The following is a 26,201-nucleotide window of genomic DNA, read 5'->3' as shown; positions in this document are numbered from 1 at the left end:
AGCCTCACTATTAATGTAATTTGGAGTGAAGTAAGATCTCTAGATGAACATATCACGTGGGAAGTAAGATGTAGCCATTTCAAACAATCTAGTGTTTTTAACAGAATTCTGTTCTTAAACCTAATTTAGAAAGAAGAAAGGGGTGGGGGATTAGTGCAATATTACGTTCATTTTATAGTACTTCTTCAGTGCTTTTGTATAATAGTGACCACTACTGTTTTAACAAAGTACATAAAACAAAATAGATCGCGTTACTGACGAAGGATGAATATGGAAATGAAGAAACTGTTCAGACACAGGTGGATCTACTACACTAGTACCCTGATGCATACAACATTCTTCATTGTGCCGTTTTATTTTTTTTTTAATCAATACAGTTAATAAAAATAATACAGTAATTGCATTATTATCACTCCAAGATGTTAAATGATTTAAGTGGCGATATATATATATATATATATATATATATTTTTTTTTTTTTTTTTTTTTTTTTGGGGGGGAGGGGATTATACCTATCAGAGTTCATCGATCAAGCATCCACAGTCGGAACGATTTTCTATTACTTATGAAACTGTTTGGAGAATTCCCCTCATTTCTATTATCTTCTTGGTAAATATCGACTTTAATTTTGCTCAGCTTCACATTCCTGTATAGAGTGCTTTTTTTAATGACCCACACAAAGACTCAGGGGAAAAAAGTGACGTTACGCTCGCCACCTACACATTGGGTCTCGAAATAAGAACACAAAGTATTCCTTTTTCACTTCTCACTGGCGCCAGCCGCTTGAAGATTTAAATTAGATGCAGACTCATTCTAAAATCTGCTGAAGAATGTGCAAGTTTCGTGAACCTTTAGAACCCAACTTTTTAAGTTTTCATTCTTAGACTAATTGAAAACATGCATTAAAATCTTTGTGTATAGAGGATGCGTTTATCGATTTCTTTTTTTTATGCCTATCCAAGATTGGTCCCTTCGAAGTGTTAAGAACCCAGGCTGGGCTACCGTAGTCCAACACATTTAAGGGGAAATTACTAACCTATTTCGCTTGGTGCCATCGAAAATCTCCAGTCACCTCTTGAGGATCAGACCTATGATTCGATTGTGATGTAACTACTGTTCTCTCACCTAGTTCAAGACTGCCATATCACTCAGTCTTCACCCTGCTTGTCGTGAGAAAGTCATAAATACTTATCCAAAACTATTTTTGTGCTGATAAAAATAAAATTTAACTGATTTACTTCAGAACATGTTTCTAGCATTGCTTACTAATTATACGCACTTAAACAAATATTACTGTGGCACGAAATAAAATCATCTTAAAATGAGCAACAAACAGTGTTTACTGGGTAAGTGAATGATAACACTGCAGTCTGAAAGTGAGATTCCCATACACCAAAACGATACTGGCTCCTCCACATCCATTCCATCTCAGTCATATCAGTGCTGGTCATAAGGAATCAATCAAGTAATTTCAAATATATGAATGCCACTTCAGGCTCATTACATCCATTTCGGTCTTGTCAGATTATTTATCAGTCTAGGGCAATTCAGGTCCACTTAGCTTCATCTATGACTTACTTTTCAGTTCACGTTATCAGGTGAGATCATTTCCGTTCATTTAAGGTCACCATATCCAGTCGAGTCCAGTTAATTTTCAGGTCCAGTCACATCCGTCTGGGTCATCTGATATATAATATAGTCAATAATATAGTCATTCTAGTTCATTTCAGATATGATCGAACGGTGGTTCTGCATATAACTGTGAATGACCTTGCCTAGCTTCACAGCCTTGGTTTTACTCTTCCTCCTGAAATCAAGATTCTTCGGGAACACGTTTATTTCCTTAGTATGTATTTTATAAGCAGCAGAATCCAACAGAGACACAGTGTCCCATTGACTGTTGTTTTGCTTCCAGTACAATTGCCTCCACTTCTAGGTACTGCAGGTGGTGGTGTGTTGGGGAAGTTATGTGACACCAGTGTGTTTACTTCCGTCTTACATCTACTGTGGTCTGAGTACTATAACGTGATTCATCCAACACAGTAAACTCTAGACGTAAACAAATACATTAATGTTACAAAAGACTTACGACATGCCCACCTTCTGTACTTCTTAGAGGTGAAGGAGTAAAGGAGGTTGTACGTTATATATTAAGTTTTCCTAAATATATATCAAGCCAGATAATCTAGTGAGCGTCGAGTGTAAAATTAAGCTGCTCCATCCTTTTCTCACCTTCCCTCCACCCTCATTTACCAGATTATTCTAAGGCGCTGGGAAGAAAAACTTACCTTGTTTATCCACGTCGCCGTGTGAAGTACCGTCTGTCGGAGGTTCAGCTGTTGTTTGCTCTTCTGTTTAATTAGAGTTTGAATTGTTTGGATGTGGTTTTGTTTTGCTTTTTTTTTTTCATGATCCGCCAATGAGAACCCTTTGTGCATTGTTAGGATCAGCATTTTATTACTGACAAAGAGTATAAGGCTCACCATAGTTTGAAGATAAAGCATTATTCAGAATTCATGATCTTGAAATAAAACAGAATTTTAAAAAAAATTCAGGAAAACAAGGATCAGAGTTAAAATATATGCCATCACCAGTGACGTTCGGGAACCCTCTTCCTGTCATCAGGTCCAAGAAATGTCGCCAGTACAGATGCATTGTGTTAGGCTCTTCAGTAAAGTTCACGTTTTATTCACGTTACCTGCAGAATATTACATACAGGGTGAGTCAAAAGTCTGAAAATATAGGGAAATACATAGCGCTATCCCTTTTTGAAGGTATATGGTTTCATAGGAAAGCATTGTCAATGGAAAAACATGGGTATAGGCAGGTAGAAATGGGAAAGATGCCTGCGACTGTGTACGGAACAGGATGGACATTACACTAAGAATACCCTGTGATGTGCTCTTTCGCCTGTGTCCAGACTTGACTCAGTTTTAGAGAGACTTTACACACTAGCTAGAGGGACTAGCTATAACCTTCCTTAACCTCCTCAGACTTGTGTGAAGCCCATTAAAGACTAATGAAAAAAAAATAGGAGCAATTGTTTCTCCTAGTGTGGGGGTGGATGGATTTCGAAGACATGGATGATGTTTTTTTTTTTTTTTTTTTTTTTTACGTGTCCGACTCTGGGCAAAGGTTTCAGGGCCTAATTCTTGGGGGGCAGTGACCTATCCCAAGGCCCAGTAGTCCTCCTACACCTCCACATGTCACCACTTCGGCGCTAACACCCACCATCCATACTGAATACATGCTAGGGCTGTCTCATACAGGACTGGTGTACTGGTATTAGCGGGGGTATTTTTACATGTCGGCGGGTCATGTGGTAGATCAGGAAAGTCTGCTTTTAGGAAATTCAAATCCTTAAACTGTTCCCTGCCCCAGCCGGGATTCGATCCTGGGTCCATTAGGACTGCAGGCCACCTCTCTACCGATTCAGCCATCGCCTCCCCTTGTGTGGCGCACTTCACTGGCCATGCTTTATGATAGTCCTTCCTTTGTTCTTTATTTTTCTCTGTACCTGGACCTTACATCACTTCATTCTTAAGTGAAAATTAGGATCGGAATGATATTTTCTGTTGTATCGTTTCAAATACCTACCGTACAACAAAGTCTTAAATTATTCATATCAAATTTAGCATGAAGGTTTGACATCATCTGCCTTTTGTTTCAGCAAAACTGAAAAATCAAAGCTCACAAGTATTTTTTTATTTTAATTTCTTTGCATGTGTGTGTTGTGTGTGTGTGTGTGTGTGTGTGTGTGTGTGTGTGTGTGTGTGTGTGTGTGTGTGTGTGTGTGTGTGTGCGTGCGTGCGTGTGTGCATGCATGCTTGCCTGTTTTCATGCATGTGTGCACGTGCACGGACAATAACTGTTGATACATGCTCACTTGTTGCCAGTTTCTTCCTTATAGTACAAAATAGTCACAGATTATTATACTCGCATACGTAGTAAACAGAATGATCAAACTTATGTTACGATGAAGTGCAAACGTATTTCATTTTCTACATATTGCCAGATGATAGCACATGTAGACCCAGTACCAGATTCATTGATCCATATATATTACAACTTTATTTTGTTTGAAAATGGGTAAAACTAAATCAAGATTTGATTTTTAAACCTCGCGTAATATTTTAATCTAATTACCAATCGTGAAAATTATACAAGGTGCTTATTCTTTGTGAAATATTTATTCACTCCTCCTAGAACATGTATTGGAAGTACAACAAAGTGTGTCTAGAAGCACTTGCGATGGACAATGCCAGGACCAGACTCATCATACTCCTCCTTCGTCACCCACATGCTCTGGAAGGTGGACAGGGACCCAAGGATGGAGCCACCGATCCAGACAGAGTACTTGCGCTCGGGAGGAGCAATGATCTTGATCTTGATGGTGGAGGGAGCCAGATTTGTAATTTCCTTCTGCATGCGGTCAGCAATACCAGGGTACATGGTGGTGCCACCAGACATGACGGTGTTGGCGAACAGATCCTTCCTGATGTCAATGTCGCACCTCATGATAGAATTGTGCACAGTTTCATGCAAGCCAGCAGACTCCATACCCAAGAAAGAAGGCTGGAAGAGAGCCTCAGGGCATCTGAAGCGCTCGTTACCAATTGTGATGACCTGACCGTCGGGAAGCTCGTAGGATTTGTCCAGAGTTGAGGAAGCAGCAGCCATATTCATTTCACTTTCGAAGTCCAGGGCGATGTAGCAGAGCTTCTCCTTGATGTCACGGACGATCTCACGCTCAGCCGTGGTAGTGAAGGAGTAGCCACGCTCAGTCATGATCTTCATCAGGTAGTTGGTCAGGTCACGACCAGCCAGATCAAGACGAAGAATGGCATGGGGAAGTGCGAAACCCTCATAGACAGGCACCATGTGAGATACACCATCACCAGAGTCGCACACCAGACCAGTGGTACGACCAGAGGCATACAGGGACAACACAGCCTGGATGGCCACGTACATGGCTGGCATAGCAAATGTCTCGAACATAATCTGGGTCATCTTCTCACGGTTGGCCTTGGGGTTGAGGGGAGCCTCAGTCAGCATGGTGGGAGACTCCTCAGGGGCGACCCGGAGTTCGTTGTAGAAGGTGTGGTGCCAGATCTTCTCCATGTCGTCCCAGTTGGTGATGATACCGTGCTCGATGGGATACTTGAGAGTCAGGATACCTCTCTTGCTCTGGGCCTCATCACCGACGTAGGCGTCCTTCTGACCCATACCGACCATCACACCCTGGTGACGGGCGCGGCCGACGATGGAGGGGAAAACTGATCTTGGAGCGTCATCACCGGCGAAGCCGGCCTTGACCATGCCGGAGCCATTGTCCACAACCAGTGCCACAGCCTCCTCTTCGTCACACATGGTTTTGAGAGGTGGTTTATCTCACGTGAAGGCTGGAATAATACATTAGTAGTTAGTTTTATTTTTTGCATTCTAATGATGTCTTATATTTTTTATGTCACAGTGCTGCGAGTTGTTCTCATGGAAGAATCATATCTACATATGTGTGATTACGTTCAGCGAAAATTTTTATCTTAACCATCACAGTTTCCAAATGTAGGTGGAATTCTTTCATTCGAGACACCTAATGCATGTAAGCTACTTATATGGTACAGAAATATTATGCAAAGGGCAATAATCGTTTAAAAAATCCCATTATATTGAAGACGTTATTATACATGACCTTTAGGTAATGTTTGTGCAAGTACGGAGACGGTGAAACAAGCAGCTGCATTATTATGGAGACTATGCTCTTGTGCTGTGACTTTACCTCACTCTCTTCATACAGTGTTAACATAATGCACTTTTATGAATCAGGATTGCGTATGTTATGCATCAGTGCATCAGACATCTGCGTCACATATATCTGACGAAGGAACACTTTCAATGTCCAGTGTCGACGAAAACCATATTTTGCTTTAAAGAATTTGTATTAACATTATGTAACTCCGGTCAAGAACAGAGTGTCACAGTGCAGTTCAGCAGATAACAGATATCAATACTCACAGAGCTGAACCACAGTCCGGGTCGGAATCTACACAGTAGACTGGGAAAAGTAGCATGACTCCGGCCTTTATATATGCTCGCCACCTCCAAGCCACCAGACAGAACTTGCGCCAAATATTTATTTTAAAGCCCATTAACTTTTCACTATTTCAAGCTGAAAGCATCACCGGCCATGAGCTGTTTGGGTAGCTTTAAAGCTATTAAGTTTTCGTGCCAGGAGGGACTATTACAAGCGAAATCACTGTGATCTTTGTTTATTGTTGTAGGCTGTTTATAGAACTAATCATCGTTTACAGTATTCCGTTTGTCTAATATGGCAAGAAACACAGAAATCATACATAAGTAGACACAAAGCATGCACGAAAATATAAGAAAATCTAGCAGGAATCAAAGCGGCAAGCATTTCTAAAACGTTGTTTGTTGTCGACCAAAACATAACACCTACACACAATGTCCTGTTTAGCTGGTGGCGCTCCTCTGTACAGGAGGGGACAAAAGTTCGCCTTACGTTTCACCTCCTTTTCTTATCATTTTCCTCCGCTGGGTGATGTTACTAAGCTGAGGGTTTGGTATGTTTCTGCGCCCATAGACGACTCTCTCTGATATGATGATTAGGGAAGAAGTGATGAATAAAACCCAAGTGTGAAGCAGACGCAGAGGAAAAGCAGACCAACTGTTGCCCCTACCTGTGCAATTGTGGCCTTCCTACCTGATATCTTCAACTTATAAATATGGCATCGTCTCACGATTTCGGATCATATGAGAGCAACCTGTATGTAATTATATTCATGAAACGCGTGTGGCTTAGCGACAATTACAGGTTAGAAATATCAAGGTGGGAAGGAATGTCCGGTCGCAATAGCACATCTATCTTCAATATGAGTTAGCTTGCACGAGATCACACTTGCTCGAGATCACACTTGTACCTGCGCGAAATAACATTCTTACCTACCCGAGATCACATTTGCACCTGAGATCACACATGCACTTGAGTTCACATCTACATCTGAGATCACAATTACACCTGAGATCGAAACCGCACCTGAGTTCACACCTATATCTGAGCTTACAGCTGCATCTGAGCTCACACCTGCGTCTGGGCCCACACCTGGCTCTAAGCCCACACTTACATCTCAGCTCACACCTACGGCTAACTTCATACCATCACCTGAGTTCACACGCACATGAATTCAAACCAGCTCTAAAACACACTCTTGCACCATCTGTATTAATATCTGTATCTGGTACTACACGGTCATCCCCTTTAGCCCAAGGACGTCTGCCCGTAGTTTGTTCCCACTGATGCGAGATGATAATTATTATTTAACTATATAGGTAGATCTGGTTGTTGAAGGGTTAATGAAAGGCTATAGCTAACCCCTCATAGAAAGGACGAAATAAAAGAGAGAGAGAGAGAGAGAGAGAGAGAGAGAATTATTTTCTGCTTACTCATACACTGTAGCTCACACCTACACCTCCATTTTTTTTTTTTTCCAAAGATCTCTCATCACTTGGAAAGACGCCGTTCTCGTAATGGTTTCCTGTTTACACCTCCATACCTGAACCAGATTAAAATCCATACCTGAGCCCAGACCAGAACCCAAACCCGAGCCCAGATCAAAACCCATACTTGAACCCAGACCAAAATTCACACTTGAATCCAGACCAAAACTCACACCTGGACCCAGACCAGAACTCATGTTTGAACCCAGACCAAATTTCATATATGAGCCCAAACCAAAACTCATATTTGAACCCAAACCAAATCTTACATGAACCCAGACCAAAACTCATATCTGAACCCAGACCAAAAGTCATATTTGAATCCAGACAAAAACTCGTATTTGAACCCAGACCAAAACCCACACATGAACCCAGACCAAAACCCACACCTGAATCCAGACCAAAAACCATACCTGATCTAGACCAAACCCTACACCAGAAGCCTGGCCCAAACCCACGATGTACTAGACCATCACCCAAATCCTTGATCTAATCCCTCACTTCAGCCCAGGCCAGAACCCACGACAAAGAACTCCCTTACTGCAGCGCCAGAACCTCCAACATCCCTTACAGCTGCACCAGACCCTCCAACAGCTGCACCAGACACTAATCATCCCCTTCAGCTATAGTAGAACACTCTACATCCCCTTCAGTTGCACCAGACCCTTCAACATCCCCTACAGCTGCACCAGAACCATCAGTATCCACCTACAGCTACACCAAAACCCTCAATATCCTCCACTGCTGCACCTAAACTCTCAGCAACCCCTGCAGCTACACCAGATTCTCCAGCATCCCCTACAGCTGTCCCAGAGTCATCAACATCCTCTACAGCTGCACCAGACCCCGCAACATACCTACATCTCAGCTTTCACCCACACCTGCCCGTAAGCTTGTACTTGTGACTGTGCCTGATTCTACACTCAGCGTGAGACAGTAATAGAACTTACGTCTACCTCTGAGTAAGCATCCACACCTAAGCACATACAAACGCTTTAACTTGTGCCTGTTCTTGCTAAGCTGGCTAGAACCTGTCTCTTGTTTCACGAACATGAGCTGGTCTTTTTCTTGGACTTGGGCCTTCTCTTGCTACACTGACATGAATTTGTTACCTTTTGCCTCGCTAAACTGGTGCTTGCTACACTCACAATCTTGTATTTCCTCTTGCTGATTGTGACACATGAACTTGCCTGTCGTTATGCAACATTGACTTGAACTTCCCTCTCCATACCTATACTGACTTTTAAGTTTGTCTCTTCCTTTGCCACATTTATACTTAAACTTGCTCCTACTCTTGCTACATTGATGCTTGAACTAGTCCTTTTTTATGTTATGAAGATGCTTGAACCTGTCTCTTCACTTACCACAGTTACGCTTCAACTGCACAGACACTTGAACTAGCCTCATGCCTTGCTACACTGACGAACTTGCCCTTTTGTGTGTGTATGTGTGTGTTACACTAACACTTAAGCTAGTCTCTTGCCTTGCTTACAATGCCTTGAACTTTCCATTTTCTTGCTTCACTAACGACTGAACTAGTCTCCTGTCTTGCTACCCTGACTCTGACCTACCCCTTCACTTGCAACACTAACGCTCAAAATTTTCTCTTTTCTTGGTATAATGAATTGAATTTGCTCCTCTTCTTGGCAAACTGAGCCTTGAATTTCTCCCTTTTCTTGCACAGATTCTTTCTCGCATACTTTGTACTCCTTTGTACCCAAACTCGGGACTAGTCTCATCTACCTCAGTGGCCTAAAGGTCTAGGACGGAATAAAGCAGTACAGTGACTCTACGTCCTTTTTCATGGCATTTCGTGACTCGCGCCATATTCTACAATTCATTTCCTGTTAGAGTTCGGCGTTCAAGATGTAGAGATGGCAGTTTCAGGCAGAGTTAAACTGCGCAGGGTACAGCATATGACTAGTGTAATTATGCTCTTTTGTTCAGCAAAAATTCTTCTCAGGACGTACGAGTAGTAGCAACCTTACACTTTAAACGAAGCGAGAAATATGAAAGCATGCAATTACTTCGAAAAGCATTATCCTTACTGCATCTGAAAAACTGCAGTAGTAAAGGGGAGTGTTAAAGATAATAAAGGACACCAAGAATGAAAATTGCTCCATAAAATGTGAAACAGAATAAATTTGTAAACTCTACTGTACGTACTGTAGACGTTGACAATGAGATACAGGTTGGATGATGCAGCTTTCAGTGGACAACATATTTCTTCAGTGAGGTAAATTTTAATATAATGCAGAGGTGGGTGAGTGGTCATAGCCAGAGTGAAAATGAGTACTGCAAATATTTCAGTAAATCTGAAACTTAACAAACATGGGAAATTGATTTGATAACGTGCCATTATTCTAGCTGATTCTGAAGAGTTCACACACACACACACACACACACACACACACACACACACACACACACACGCACACACACACGAAAAAGGAAGCATAAAAAATAACAGAAGGTATAGATGAACTTGTGTACAGGAGATAACAAAGAATAACCACATAAAAATGGATAAATGACAACTAAGGTATTGTAAACTGATAGATATTTCTCTGCTCCAGTCACCTATATGCAAAACTTGCATATTTGTCTATTATAGTTCGTTCATTTTAACTGGGCTAAGATTTTCGTCCTTTTGCAGCCTATTTACCGCTGCTCAGTGGCAAAATAAAACTATATTAAGCCTCTATTTAATCCTTAGCACTTCTTCGTGACCAGCGCCATATTAGAGTATTACTCTCTTGTTATAATTCAGCATTCAAGACGGAGGGATAAGAGTTTTAGGACAAGATACGGTGGAAGAAGTGTGGTAAAGAATTTCGGGAACAAACGAACAGCAGCTTTATTTACCAAATCTTTGACATTCCTGTATTGTCGTCATCAGTAGACCTTCACACAATGAAGAAGAGAGCAATGACTTAATTAAATACCAATAGTTTTGAAATAAGATATCCATCCTGAAAACAGTTAAACAGCATGCAGCGTCAGTGTATTATACGTCAATGGAATGACACAAGTTACATCTTTCACAAAGTGATACACGATCCGCCTACCCACTACAGGTAACATAAATCATTGATACAACATGATCTTAACTATGGCAATCTTTGAACTATTTTACAAGTTAATAATACTCTTTAATTCATCGTTAATAGATCCACAGACAATGACATTTAGAAATATTCCATGTTTGGTTCCATAATGAAGTGTCATGAGGTTTCACAGAATCCTCGCAATAGCACACGATAGCCCAATTGCTGGAAGGACTGCTGTTTCAGGCGAGCAGAAATTTGTATCGTAAGCATCAGCTTGTAAGTGCGGCTATGAATAAATTAGACCCATCAAGTTCTTAATGATCACTTGGACCATGTTAGTGTTGCGACTGAATGTCAAAGATGAGGTCATTCAAAAATAGTGCAATTTTTCTTCCATTAAAGTTACACTTCACATAGCGCTCTGTAACAACTATCATCGTCCAAAAATACTATATCATGGACACAATTTTGTACCGCTTTTTTCATCCAGACTTACACACAGAATAACATTTAAAATCACCTATCTGCCTAAAATAATACCCCAACCCCCATCCCGTCGTCCAACACCATTGCTCCCATCTGATGTGAACATAGTCATTTTTACCCATTGTTTTCGTCACAGTTGGGTAGGACAACGGTTAACCAATGATTAAACCGCCCATAAGAGTAATTATTGTTCATCCCCATGTGATCTGCTTAAACATATAACTAAATGACAGGCTTCTAGCACAATCTTACCAGTTTTCTTCTCACACAAACCTTAATTGCGACCAGTAATACTCATAAAATATTATCTACAAGTTAACTCTCGGCATAAACTCTTAAACTATGGGGATAAGTTCCATGTTACAACTGATGTGATACTACCAGCCCATGTAACGCTGTAATACCTGACGTAACATCCTCGTTTAAGAGTTACAATTTTTTTGAGATCCCTAACACTTCACTGATACTTCCAGTTCAGTACAGCCGGTAGCCAACAACCATTATTTGGACTATCCCACCTCATCTATATATGCAATGAACGTATAAACATGCATACACATACACAGATGTAGAAATAGCGAGATGAAACTTGTCTCCAAGGTTCAGTCAAAATGTTATCCCTTGCCTTCCGCTTCCAGTACATTTGACGAAGAAGTGCGAGACATAGTTAAAACATACACCAAAATATCACTTACGTTTTATACTCTAGCAATCTGCAACTGAGAACTCCATGCCCGACCAAGGGTTTTGCCAGTTTCATAGATATCTTCGAAAATTAATGTGGAAAAGGAAAACAAAATGGTGATGATAACGAAGCCCCTAAACTGAACGACCACTAATAAGGAAATAAGACTTCTAAATATTCAGGTTACTGTTCAGATTTCTGATCATGGTCAAACCTTCGAGACTCAAGATAAATATCTCAAGTCGACTAGTTTCGTTGTATATAACTGTACAAATCAGATGAGTACTATGTACTACGTTAAATGTATATTTATACCTGTCAATTTTTTATGCAAAATGCTTTAAATTCTATCCATGCCGCTAAGTAACTCACCACATCTGAGAGCAAATTGTTCTGTTGTATAGTATGATAACAGTACTAGTACATTAACTCTTTGGCTGGTAAGGGTTTCCAGTAGCTGAAAGCAATCGCAAGGTTGTAGAAAAAGAAAAAAAAAAGATACAACAAGGTAAAGCTTAACCACTAAGCATACCCTTCCTTTCTGCAGCTATGATGAAAGATAGTTAAAGTTACTGGTTGCTCAGGTTTATATAATATTTTTATTAGCATTGTTTTTCATGATACTGAAACACGACACGTATAATGTAGATATAGAGTACTTAGTCTACAAAAATCAACAGACTGTACGGATATCCTACAGTTAGTATGTGCTACTGTCATTACAAGATATATGAGCCTTTGTAGCAATGAATTATCAGTCTTTTAGAAACATTTTCGATGAACAATGCCTGGACCAGACTCTTCATATTCTTCTTTCGTAATCCACATCGACTGGAAAGTTGAGAGAGATGCCAGGATGGAGCCACCAATCCAGACGGAGTATTTTCGTTCGGGAGGTGCGATAATTTTGATCTTCAATGTTGCGGGAGCTAAAGAAGTGATTTCCTTCTGCATGCGATCAGCAATACCAGGGTACATGGTGGTGCCACCTGAAAGAACATTATTGGCAAAGAGATCTTTTCTAATATCTATGTCGCATCGCATAATTGAATTGTACACTGATTCATGAACGCCAACCGATTCCATACCCAAGAAAGACGGCTGAAACAAAGCCTCTGGAGCACGAAAACGTTCATTTCCGATAGTGATTACCTGACCGTCTGGAAGTTCATACGACTTATCCAGAGAGGAAGAACAAGCAGCCACGTTCATTTCACTTTCGAAGTCCAGGGCGACGTAGCAGAGCTTCTCCTTGATGTCACGGACGATCTCACGTTCAGCTGTGGTGGTGAAGGAGTAGCCACGTTCGGTCATGATCTTCATCAAGTAGTTAGTCAGGTCGCGACCAGCCAAGTCAATACGAAGGATAGCGTGAGGAAGTGCGAAACCCTCATAGACGGGAACATTATGAGTGACACCATCACCTGAGTCGCTCACCAGACCAGTGGTACGACCAGAGGCGTACAGGGACAGCACGGCCTGGATGGTTACGTACATGGCTGGCGTAACAAAGGTTTCAAACATGATCTGTGTCATCTTCTCACGGTTGGCCTTAGGGTTAAGGGGAGCCTCAGTCAGCATGGTGGGGGACTCCTCAGGGGCGACACGAAGCTCATTGTAGAAAGTGTGGTGCCAAATTTTCTCCATGTCGTCCCAGTTCGTGATGATACCGTGCTCGATGGGGTACTTGAGAGTCAGGATACCTCGCTTGCTTTGGGCTTCATCCCCAATGTAGGCGTCTTTCTGACCCATACCGACCATCACACCCTGGTGACGGGCGCGACCGACGATGGAAGGGAAGACAGCACGGGGGGCGTCGTCACCGGCGAAGCCAGCCTTGACCATGCCGGAGCCATTGTCAATCACCAGAGCCACTGCTTCTTCGTCATCGCACATGATGGTGACTTCTCAAGAATTCTGTATGGCAAATGAAGATAAATTATTGTCTTCCTCAAAAAAATAAAAATATAATATAAAAATAACCTCCCATAATTTAGATCTGATGGCATTCGGGTATGATTATTTGTTGCAATATGAAAGCAATATGTCTATCTATCTATATATTGCCAGACGCCTCAATCCCGTTCGGGGTGGCCACAAACAAATCGCCTCCACATCGCCCTGTTCCCCGCCATTTCACTGCCCTGCTCCCAACTCACACCCCCCTCTCTCATATACCTCCCCACCCCATCCCTCCATCTCATCCTCGGCCTCCCCCTCCCTCTTCCCCCCTCCACCTCACTCACATACACTCTCTTCGTCAGTCTTTCACCCTCCATCCTCTTAGCAATAAGTATATCGCAGTATTTTATTCACACCACCAGATGCTCGTTTCTTCTGTCATCGTCAGTATTAGCAAGTGCATCATTGTTACTGATAGGTATTTTGTTGTAAGCGTGAATGAACAAATTACCTTGTCGCCACTGTGATCATCGAGGAAATTTCATTTTATGGGTAGCCAACGAGATCTACATAAAATGTAACACATGATAATACTTCGCGTTCGTAACCTAAATGATAGATGTTTAAGATAAAGTCGGGAAAAGTGTAAGAAGGGGTTTCCTCCTCCCAACAGGGTATTATTATTATTTTTTTTAGTAGTATTATTGTGGGCACAGATGCATACTGGTGGCATTTTTTTTCTTAAGTATTATTATTATATGTTCATATGATCGTGCACTCGATAGACTGCAGGCTGAAGCTACCCTCTTGCATTGCACCATCCTCCTTTCAGGGGATAGTAAATGAGTTGAGGGGCATTTGCATTACTGGGGAACGGAGCCACACGGTATGTCGGTGCCATCGGGCAAATGCTCCCTACTGCAACACCGAAATTACTTTTGATATCACAATGTAACCTGATACAAAAACTCTTTCATATCACTCCCTATGACTTAACTGCATTAGTAGTAAGTTATGTATCCAAGCACAAAACAGGAAAGACTAATCCTAGTTTGAGGAACAGTTGTACAGAGACAGGGAGTGTTTGAGCCACTTCAGACCCCTTTGGGATCCGCCAATGCACTCCATCATACGGTGCAGAAAACTAAGAGGAATTCATCCTCTTTTTTTTTCTTTTTTTTTCCCGCCAGATCACAATGATTTATGCCAATCTCCCACACTTTATTCTTTCTTACACAAGAAAACTGCACCGTCACAGAAATATCTCTGCCAACAAATTAAGATGAAATTAAAGATAACTATAAAATATCTACTGTATATCTAACGTACTCTTAGGCTTAACAGTGAAGAGCTGATACGACTAAGCAACCTTCCTGACACTTACCCCTTATATACTGACCACAGGAATCTTACGTGACGGGAGACAGGGACAGAGGCTGCCAACTTGTATCTAGGTACAAATATTACACAAACTCGAGTACCCGATGTAGTTGCTGTGGCCGTTGTTACCTTGGCCTTGTGTAGTGGTTTGGACTGTCATTGCTATAGTAACATACCCGAGTGTTTTCTATTTTTCAGCTAAATTCAACTGCAAAAGCTCATCCCACAGATTTGCAGAGAGACTTAATGAGGTTGCTTATCGCTAGAGAGTGATCCAAGAAATATTTTGTTAAGTTGGATGACAGTGATACAATTGCGTCCGCCAATGTATACCCCAACAAAAGAATTTCAAAGACCTAGTACAAAGCTACGACAAAAATTCACACATTCTTTTTCTCTGTACTCTTAGTTCAGGCGGCATTTCCTATAACCATCATCATCATCATCATCATCATCATCATCATCAATTATGCTCCAGTTTTATGCCCGGGATACGAGCCCAGTCCTCTGTCTGACGGTAGGTATTTACTTCACGGCAGTATTTACGTGCCTCACGAGAGACTTCTGCCTCGATACAGCCGAACCATGCAAGACCAACCAAACCTTGGCAAGATTCTAAACATTCTGACCCTTACGTCTTCTCTTGCATTTTATTCCACGCATGATCCACACGCACCTGATTTCACCTACAGTCTATCTATCTATCTATCTATTGCCAGACGCCTCAATCCCGTTTGGGGTGGCCACAAACAAATCGCCTCCAAGTCGCCCTGTCCCCCGCCATTTCACTACCCTGCTCCCAACTCACACACCCCTCTCTCATATACCTCTCCACCCCATCCCTCCATCTCATCCTCGGTCTCCCCCTCCCTCTTCCACCCTCCACCTCGCTCACATACACTCTCTTCGTCAGTCTTTCACCCTCCATCCTCTCCACATGGCCAAACCACCTCAGTGTGTTCCTCACAACGCTTCCTATCACATCCACATCAACACCACAACGCTCCTTTATATCCTCATTCGTCAGCCTGTCTCTCCACGTGACTCCACAAGCTCCTCTTAAATAACTCATTTCCACTGCTCTCACTCTTGACTTGTGTCCTTCCAACAACGTCCAAGCTTCACTTCCGTACGTTAGAGTTGGTATCACAATACTGTCATGTAGTAACTTTTTTACTTCCATGCTCACTTCCCTGTTTCTTATCACTGCTTTCAAGGAACCAGCAACCTTTCTTCCCTGCTGTACCCTTTCAAGCACTTCACCCTCCAAACCTCCATCCTTACTCATCACACTACCCAAATACTTAAACGTACTCACATTTTCCAATTCCTCACCATCCAACCTCGCTATACATTCACTGACTTCACCTCTCTCAAAGACCATCACTTTACTCTTCCCTACATTCACCTTTAGGTTCCGTTTCTTACACACTCTCTCAAACTCATCCACCAAGCCTTGCAGCTCCCCTTCATCTTCACTCAACAACACAGTATCATCTGCAAACAACAGTACAGGGAGTTTCCAAACACTATCCTCTCTCACCAGGGCCACTCCAACATCCACTACCCTACCTTGTACCTCTTTTATTACCCCATCCATGTACAGATTGAACAACCATGGAGACATGACACATCCCTGTTTCAAACCAACTTTCAAAGAGAAAAATTCACTTAGTTCACCATCCACACGCACTGCAGCCTTAGCACCATCATACATACTCTTCACAGCATTCAACAACTTCCCATCTACTCCATATATTCTTAACACTTTCCACAATCCTTGTCTATCCACCCTGTCATATGCTTTCTCCAAATCCATGAAAGCCGCATACAACTTCTTTCCCTTCTCTAGAAACTTTTCCACTAAAGATCTAAGAATGAATATCTGATCTACACAACCTCTTCCCTTCCTAAAGCCTCCCTGTTCTTCTCCAACTAATTTCTCTGTTCTTTCTCTAACTCTGTCTATAAGTATCCTACCATACACTTTTCCTATTATACTAAGAAGACAAATGCCCCTATGATTACCACACACTTCTTTTTCCCCTTTTCCTTTGTACAAGGGAATAATTATACCTGACTTCCAATCCTCCGGGACTCTACCTTCCTCCCAGGCCAATCTGCACATCTTCCACATCCATTCTACTACTATCTCTCCCCCATGCTTCAGCATCTCACCACACACTCCATCAATTCCTGGGGCTTTCCCCGATTTAACTTTCTTCATTGCTTCCACAACCTCTATCCTACTGATTTCTACCTGTCTTCTCACCTCCCTCCTTCTCCCAGCCATTCCCCAGCCACTTATACTCGCATTACTTCCATCCTCTACGTTCAACAATTCCTTAAAGTGTTCTCTCCATCTGCTCACTTTTTCTCCCTTCTCCACTAGTAATCTACCATGTTTATCTTTCACTCCCCTGCTAACTTCACTTCCACCCTGTCTTACTCTTTTCACTTCTCTCCAGAACTACAGTCAAGCTATTTTATTTAGCTGAGAGCGTACCAAAGGAGCCTACGTGTTATACTGGTACAATCAATCCTTTCGTAGTCGATATCATTTCTCGGTACACCTATTTATTACTCATTTCGTTCCTGAAAAGCTAATGGAATCATCACGTTAATGCTGTTATAAAATGTATGTTTAGGGTTCATTACACTTCAGGACATCCATATATGCCCTACATAAATACTTTCCAAATGGCTTAGAAAAAGTTTCCATTTAGGCTAATCAGTTTTCGGTATCATAAATGAGACTTAGCTGTTGTACTACCCAAATGACCGGAGTGTAGTGCTGCGGAGCATACGGAAATGACAGTCCCCACCCCCATCCAAATAAGACGTTCCACAAAAATCACGCACATTAACGGTAGTTATCATTTAGCCTATTATTTGTCAAAATTGTAAAATATAGGTAAGCCTTAGTTTGAAAAAATCTAGAGTGTGAAAACCATAATTTACGTGAGCATAATATATTTTGATATGCCGTAGGGAAAAAAAAATCTATTGAAGACTAGCTAGTATTTGAGACTGTTCAAAATACATAACCTTATCTACCAGGGCAGACATATATCACTCAGGTTCTTTGAAACAATGATCAAAGGAGCACTGGTTCCTGTTTTCGTTCATAAGGCAACCATTACCTTTTCTATGTGTACATTACTTATCAGTTAATAGCTGGGGCTCCAACTGTCAATACACTTCATAATAAATCAACTGGAGGTAATAATAATAATAATAATAATAATAATAATAACAACAACAACAACAACAATAATATATATATTTCTTTTCAATTTTCTCGGAGCTCCTGCACCTCAAAAATGGCCACTGCACCCCTGTCAATGACCGACATGTCATAGTTTAATTCCTGTTTACACTTGCATATTATTATTAAGACATTCTGCATATTGAATAGTGATATAAAGAAAACAGAATTTACACTAACATAATTATGTACAGTACTTCTGTTATCCACAGCTCTTTACCTACATAGATTTTTTTTTTAATTAGCCCATTCATTATGATATCATCCTGTCATCTTTTATTTTTGCTGTCGAACTTCAGTAGCTCCTCCAGTACGATAACATGTATTGATTGAGAAAAATCTGATGGTTAAAGACAATGCGCTGATTATGGTTAGTAGAGTCAAGTTGCTCAAAATCAGAAAATGAAATATGAAATGAAGTGTATCCCTACAGAAAGAAGGGTAATTAAAAAAATCATAATTACTATTTTTACTTAGCACAAGAGCAGATGATGATAATCCTTAGAAGCATTTGCGATGGATGATGCCGGGACCTGATTCATCGTATTCCTCCTTCGTCACCCACATGCTCTGGAAGGTGGACAGGGACCCAAGGATGGAGCCACCGATCCAGACAGAGTACTTGCGCTCGGGAGGAGCAATAATCTTGATCTTGATGGAGGAAGGAGCCAGATTTGTTATTTCCTTCTGCATGCGGTCAGCAATACCAGGGTACATGGTGGTGCCACCAGACATAACAATATTTGCAAAGAGATCCTTCCTGATATCGATGTCGCACCTCATGATGGAGTTGTGCACAGTTTCATGCACACCATGCGACTCCATACCCAGGAAGGAAGGCTGGAAGAGAGCCTCAGGGCAGCGGAAGCGCTCGTTGCCGATAGTGATGACCTGACCGTCGGGAAGTTCGTACGACTTGTCTAGAGAGGCAGACGCGGCAGCAACGTTCAATTCACTTTCGAAGTCAAGAGCTACGTAAGACAGTTTTTCCTTGATGTCACGGACGATCTCACGCTCAGCCGTGGTGGTGAAGGAGTAGCCACGCTCAGTCATGATCTTCATCAGGTAGTTAGTCAGGTCACGACCAGCCAGGTCAAGGCGAAGGATGGCGTGAGGAAGTGCGAAACCCTCATAGACTGGGACAGTATGAGTGACACCATCACCAGAGTCGCACACCAGACCGGTAGTGCGACCAGAAGCGTAAAGAGACAGCACGGCCTGGATGGCCACGTACATGGCGGGCGTAGCAAAAGTTTCAAACATGATCTGTGTCATCTTCTCACGGTTGGCCTTGGGGTTGAGGGGAGCCTCAGTCAGCATGGTGGGGGACTCCTCAGGGGCGACACGGAGTTCATTGTAGAAGGTGTGGTGCCAAATCTTCTCCATATCGTCCCAGTTAGTGATGATACCGTGCTCAATGGGGTACTTGAGAGTCAGGATACCTCTCTTGCTCTGAGCCTCATCACCGACGTAGGCGTCCTTCTGACCCATACCGACCATCACACCCTGGTGACGGGCGCGGCCGACGATGGAGGGGAAGACGGAGCGAGGGGCGTCGTCACCGGCGAAGCCGGCCTTGACCATGCCGGAGCCATTGTCCACAACCAAAGCCACCGCTTCCTCCTCGTCACACATGGCTTGGTTACCTTGCTACCTTCTCGACAGTTCTGAAACGGAATTTATAGTCAATGTAACTTCATTCGCCAACTTTCGTTAGTCAGCTTCAACATTTTCACCATTAATATCACATATGCCTTTCCTTTATAGGCTAGGTTAATCAGTGAATTAAACAGGTTTTAAACTATTGCATCACCTATCGAATTTTATTGTTAATTGCCGTTATGCATCAAAACAGGCCTGTGTAAGAAACTTCGTATAACTTATGGAAAGAGGGGGGGGGGAAGCAGAATATTGAGTCATCATATGATAAAACTCTCTAGGCTGCCCTTAATAACTGCCAGGGGCGTGGTAGTATTTTTTAATGATTAGAACCTACATTTCTTGAGATGTTTTCAGTGGTCATCATAGCCAAAATAGTGTGCAGTATACAGAAACATAAATAGGGTGATGGAAAATATCTATAATGCCGATCATCAAGATTGTCATACATCGTGAATGTTGTCTTCGGAAAGTTTAGTTACAAACCATCCAAAAATTTTCCATGAGAAGACTCCAAGTAGCAATTAAATAACATTGCTCAAACAATATTGATGAATCTCGTAGAGTCCCTTGTATAAAAAAAAAAAAAAAAAAAAAAAAGTAAGAGAAGCAGCTGATGGGATCATCGCGCATCGTTAAGGTGACGTCACTCTAAGTCATGCTCATCATACTTGTACATATTATTAAGTAGAATTTTGGATATCCTGAAATACAATGCGTTTTCATGGTGGTGCGGCGGGCGCTCAGGGATAATGTTATTTTTGGTGTGGGCGTCGTCCTGGCCTGATATGGCTGCGGCACCAACTGGCCACTGGCCATGAAGCTCCCCCCTTCACACTAGCGATTAAGCCACGCATACTCTGCCAATTTTTTTTTTTTTTTTTTTTAAGCACTTTGAAAAATATGAACATAAACTGCCCTCGGTAATCCATGTTATCGCTTTCTAGTTCTTACTGAATATCGCAAACCATGATTCATGTAAAATCTGATGCACACATGCTTTAGTATAAAACTCAAGACGATTTAAGAGAAAAAATTAACTTTTGGTGATTAATGATTATCAATGTTTCTAATTACAATAATCTTACATCAACAATACATCTACGATCCCTACATTTTCCTACTGACGGATGCTGCACAATTTCCTTATCACATGAGCCTAGATTCAAACACTAAGCTCTGAGATTTGCACACATGGGTAAAAGCTTATGAGGGGAATTAAAACCTTCGACGTTGGCAACGTGTCGAAAATATAGCATGTCTGACAGAAAGCGTAGCTGAACTAATAATTACAATCGCACATTACCCACCTTCCTTTGCAGGCTCCTGTCTGAAGGTTAGTTATGACAAGACTAAAGATTCAGCCAACGACGCTCTTCTTTATATGTGCCTCGACGAGGATAACACCAGGTGTGACGTCGCCCAAATTCCTTGCCTCTGTAACGAGTCTCCAAATAAATATGATTTTTTTTTTTTTTTTTTCAAGATTACGTGCCAGGCTAGTAGCTGTGGGCTGCAGTGTTGTGAGCCAGAACGAGTCACAGAAGTGCATTCCACTTCTTGCGTTTTGCACAAACATTCGAACATGTGGCAAATGTTGCGTGGATGGAGCACGTCCTGCCTCCCCTCTACTCGCCACAATCCCCAAAAATTTTGCCCTGTGTATACCAGTCCCCTGTAAACCGAACTAAAGTTGGTTTTATTACCATAATGGCTCTATTAGTATTATTGTTAATATTATAATAATAATTATTATTATTAGTATAATTATAATTATTATTATTTATATTATTATTATTATCATCATCATCATTTTTATTATTATTATTATTATTATTATTATCATTATTATTATTATCATGATCATCATTTTTATTATTATTATTATTATCACTAATATTTGTGTGTGTGTGTGTGTGTGTGTGTGTGTGTGTGTGTGTGTGTGTGTGTGTGTGTAATATAAACTATCTAATCAAGTTTCCTAGGGTTAATCGTTGCAGAACCCAGACATGTCGACATAATCAAAGCTAACAATAATACTCGATGACGTCACTATCTGCCAGGCCGTCCACATACGAGTACATCCGCTGGGGCACAAAAATAATATATCAGTGTCACAAGAACAGCCTGCCCGAGTTCTCTCTCTCAGGTTTCATCCAAGTCTTGCCACTCCTAGCCTGGGCTTAACCCCTTCAGTATGGTGACGTCTTTTCATTACTGCTACTTCCAGATTATTTTATTCAACTTATAGGCCCCTCAGACTGAAGGGGTTGATGAAGGTCATATGTAATCCCGACAATTCGAAGAGCCTTCCTTAAGCCGTATATTCTCTCACGTTATCAAAAACAAAATGAAGTAGACGACCTCGTGCTGAAGATGATGAATTTCCAAACTTGTGGTCAGTCCCTGCCAAAACTATGAAACTATGTTTCGTTTTCACAGGAACAAGAAAAATGAAAGTGATCGTAGGACCTTCCTATATGTCTGGTCTTCCTGCTCAAATAAATGTTAATCGTTTGACTCAAATGAATGTGTGTGAGCTCACTAAATCGTTCCTTATAGGCAGGAATCAAATATCAAGTTCTTGATTTGAAGCCTTGATTGTTGGTCATGGCTTGTTTTTTTTTTTTTTTTTTCGTGGCCTGGGTTTGCCCCGACCATCGTAAAATCCTCTGTTAGCCTAAATAAAATGTGAAGTAGGTAATTAGCGGTCAAGAGGGTTAAATGGGAGATTAAAAAGATTTTGTAACTACGGTTTGTTACTGGAGGAAGAAGAAGGAAAGGAGAGTGCAAAAATTTTAGCGTGTCTCTTACTCTTCTTGCACAAAATAAATAAATAACTGGCATACAAATCTTGCTTACAACAGGGAAGTGCCTGTGTGAATCTGTAATATCTTGTGACCTTTGGCAGCGTCTTCTGTGGGAGGGAGGGGTAAGTAAGAATGATATTACTCACATGGAGAGAAAAGCATTCCAGCACATTAACCCCTTTACCCTGAGAATACCAGTACGAGTATTATCTTATTCTTGCTGCTACCAGACGATTACATTCATTGTAGAAAAGCCCCGTAGTACTGTAGGAGTTAATGAAGGGTGTATCTAACCCCTCTAGTTAGAAAAATCTATTCTAACTATATAAAAAGAAGTCAGGAGATTACAAGCATAAATAGAAAATGCGTCGTCGGATTTGAAAGGATTAAGTTTCTCGATGTTATTCTTGCCATTTTCTCTCTCGCTATGCCTTGTCCTGCTCCCTCCCACTATCTCATCTTTTTTAAATTTGCTACTCGCTGTTCAATTCCTTAAAGTTCTGATCGTGTTATAACGTTATTAGGACACAGACGTCCACACTGAAGATGTGGAAGGCGTCCGAGTTCGCCTTGTGAGAATTTTGACACATGCTAGTAATATTTCACACCTTAATGGTGTTAGAGATCTCTCCAAATGGCGTTAGTAGCCCACAGAGATTTCCCCAAATGGTGAGGGATACTTTTTTACACTCCAGCCTGTTCTATAGTAGCATACAGAGATCTCCCAAAATGGTGAGGGATACTTTTTCACAGCCCAAGCTGAACATTTCTTAACATTCTTAAGTGAATATCGGCTGAAGTAAGTTGTCCTCACTCTCACTCGGGCAATTATTAACGTTATTATTCCTTCTGCTGAAGTATGGAAAAGATATAGGAAATATATATGGAATACATACATACATATAAACATACATCCATACATTGAATCAAGCTGACAGAAAGATATATGGAACAGACAGACAGACAAGTAAACAAATGCACAGACTACGTTTGGTAGTGCAAAATGAATGAATGTGGTATCCGAAAATATATCAATGGCAGAAGTGAAGAATATTGTGACAAAAAAAAAATGAAGAATGATAATGCAGCTGATGCTGATATATGTAAACGCAGAGATTTTAATATACAGTATAGTGGAGGCTGCAATGAGCTGCTTACGGGAAATATGGCAGAGGAGTTGAGAGGAATAGAGTTGTATTTGAAATTTTGTAACTCCACTGCCTTAACTAGCGTAAATCTCGTACAAAAAGTACTGGCGATCGAACCAAGAGCTAGAAACTATAGGTGAAAATGTCTACTGAGTATGGAGGGTTTTCACGTGGCGTAATCATGTAGGATGTCCTTCACTGCACAGAGAGTAAACACCAGGCGAAGCTATTACCTTTCATTTTCTGCCTTAAGAATAGTGTGTTTTTGCAGCGTTCACGGCTGCCATGATAGAAAAGGTCGACAGAAACACATGAATCCAGGTTGCCGAATATAGTCCGAGATCAAGAAGAAAACAATTTAAAAATTGAGTAAGGAGACAGGAGACGCCCGAGGCTTGCTCAGCTTAATTAATTTTGGATATTATCAGAATCTGTTTCCATCATTTTGTGCCAAGAAAGTAAAGAGGGTATTTTATTTTTTCTCGTAATGTGTTCCTCGATCTTCTTTTTTTCTATGGACTGCATGGTAGCACACTTGAGATAGCAATGGCTTAAGGTCTCCAGAAATTGGGAACCCAAGGTAGGGCAAATCTGGGCTTAATTTGGTTGTGGAGGGACCTGGGGAAGTCCGGGCCCCCCAGTCAGACCCTTGACCCTCCCCCTGTCCACCTCCTTCCCCCAGCAAATGAAGTTTTTGACAGTCACCATAGCCTATCGAAAATTCACAGTGGGCTTTGTGCCCTATCCCAGGAAAAAAATCGTCTGGTTGTAAGCTTCAAGACTTTCATAACTTTTGAGATCATCGACTGTGTATGGGCTTGGTGAGAATATTTAGGGGAGACTGAGGTAAGTAGAGCCATTTTTTTTTTTTCTTTTAGCAGGCCTTTATCTTAAATATATGTTCAAAAAAGATGGCTCATATAACACATACTACAACTTGTCATGCACCTCTGGCAGTGATGCCTTACACACAGCATCGACACAGACATCATGAAATGCCAACAATATTGGTTGGGTCAAATGGCTCATCTTACTCCACGTATTGGGTAAGATGACTCACACTGTGGGACAAGTTGATCATCCATGCAGACCTATAAAGGCTAAGATATGAAAAACATTTGTCTCAAATATGTCAACAAAGAACCTTTCCTTTTCTTTTCTTTTTTTTTCTGCAATGTTTCATGAATTGAAATGATTAATGTGTAAATTCTAAAGTATTATAAGATTTAAATCAAAGGAACTATTTCCCTTAACAACTTCAGTGTAACAGTAAACTGTGAGACTAATTTGCTTTGTGTCTCAGTTGCTTAAGCTACATTTGGCAAACATCAGTAGACCCCCGCGTCGAGCAGATCCCCCAACATTTTTGGCTGAGAAAATTTATAGACGATGTCATCTTTCGGAAACAAAGCTTCTACATTGGAATTTGGTACAAAAATGAGATCCTCAGAATCCACACGACCTGGAACTTTCCACAGGAAAATGCTTTCATAGTCATCACCATCCATTGCATCAATACGGGCTATGTAATGCACAATGCACTCCCCAGCATCTTTAATAACGACAGTCACCCTCTATGATGTACATGTCATCATTTTTTTCATCATCCGATTCTTATCAAATTCAGATTCAGATTCTGAACCAGAAGACTTGTGGTTAGGTCCATAGGCTCTGGCCTCTTTGTTTCCTTCCCCTTTTGAACAGTATCTTTTTCACTCCAGCTGTAATGTTGGCTGTTTTCATTTTCCTCTTTTCTTCACTTGCAACAAGCTCCTCTCGGATGGGGGTGTCTGTGAGAATTGCTGTGCGTCCTGTCTTCCGTCTTTGAGATTTTGTTTTCCTAGGGGCTGCTCGGGCTGAGGATGCTACCTCAGGGCATCGAATATCAAGGTATTGTCTAGACAGGAATCCTAGCCACCAACTTATGCCTACCTTCTGCTTTCTCTCCCAGTTTTCTGGAATGTTCAGGTCATTCTTTGACGCAAACTCATATGCAAGGCTGCAATACTTCTGTAAGGACAAGCCGTGGAGCATGTCTGCTAATGGTTTAATATGACTTGCCAAGTCTTTTTTCTGTTTCGGGTGGAAATACTACTTGTGTCCTTTGCTACACCTTTGAATCCTGTCACGGTATTGGGGTTTGTACAGTATCTAGCTTCTCGTTATAATGTTTCCGTGTCATTCGACCAATACTGAAGTCTTCTGCGACACCAGGTATTGAGCCTCCTCCATGAACTCCTGCAGCTGCACGTTTGAGCACATCTGGGGTTCTTCCTTAGTGGTCTTTCTTTTGTA

At 41.4% G+C, this 26,201-nt stretch overlaps 3 protein-coding genes across 3 annotated transcripts; all 3 read right to left on the bottom strand.

Moving 5' to 3' along the window:
* Positions 1–4,236: 4,236 nt before the first annotated feature.
* LOC145407839 (actin, muscle-like) lies at positions 4,237–5,370 on the bottom strand. The gene has a single exon (XM_080278694.1). The coding sequence runs from the start codon at positions 5,368–5,370 to the stop codon at positions 4,237–4,239; it is 1,134 nt and encodes a 377-aa protein (XP_080134820.1).
* Positions 5,371–12,501: 7,131 nt separating this feature from the next.
* LOC145407717 (actin, alpha cardiac muscle 2-like) lies at positions 12,502–13,635 on the bottom strand. The gene has a single exon (XM_080278589.1). The coding sequence runs from the start codon at positions 13,633–13,635 to the stop codon at positions 12,502–12,504; it is 1,134 nt and encodes a 377-aa protein (XP_080134715.1).
* A 5,155-nt stretch (positions 13,636–18,790) lies between these two features.
* LOC145407851 (actin-like) lies at positions 18,791–19,924 on the bottom strand. Its single transcript, XM_080278707.1, has one exon. It carries the CDS (start codon positions 19,922–19,924, stop codon positions 18,791–18,793), a length of 1,134 nt encoding a protein of 377 aa, XP_080134833.1.
* Positions 19,925–26,201: the final 6,277 nt, after the last annotated feature.

The sequence above is a fragment of the Coenobita brevimanus genome, chromosome 74, assembly GCF_032717465.1.
Source record: "Coenobita brevimanus isolate Jiangsu-jjx chromosome 74, ASM3271746v2, whole genome shotgun sequence".
Lineage (NCBI taxonomy): Eukaryota > Metazoa > Arthropoda > Malacostraca > Decapoda > Coenobitidae > Coenobita > Coenobita brevimanus.
Note: the sequence above shows the minus strand (reverse complement) of the source record. Positions and strands in the feature narration are given on the sequence as shown.

What these genes read in the sequence shown, in the direction of transcription:
- LOC145407839 (XM_080278694.1), bottom strand. Translation starts at nt 5,370, where the DNA reads ATGTGTGACGAAGAGGAGGCTGTGGCACTGGTTGTGGACAATGGCTCC.
- LOC145407717 (XM_080278589.1), bottom strand. Translation starts at nt 13,635, where the DNA reads ATGTGCGATGACGAAGAAGCAGTGGCTCTGGTGATTGACAATGGCTCC.
- LOC145407851 (XM_080278707.1), bottom strand. Translation starts at nt 19,924, where the DNA reads ATGTGTGACGAGGAGGAAGCGGTGGCTTTGGTTGTGGACAATGGCTCC.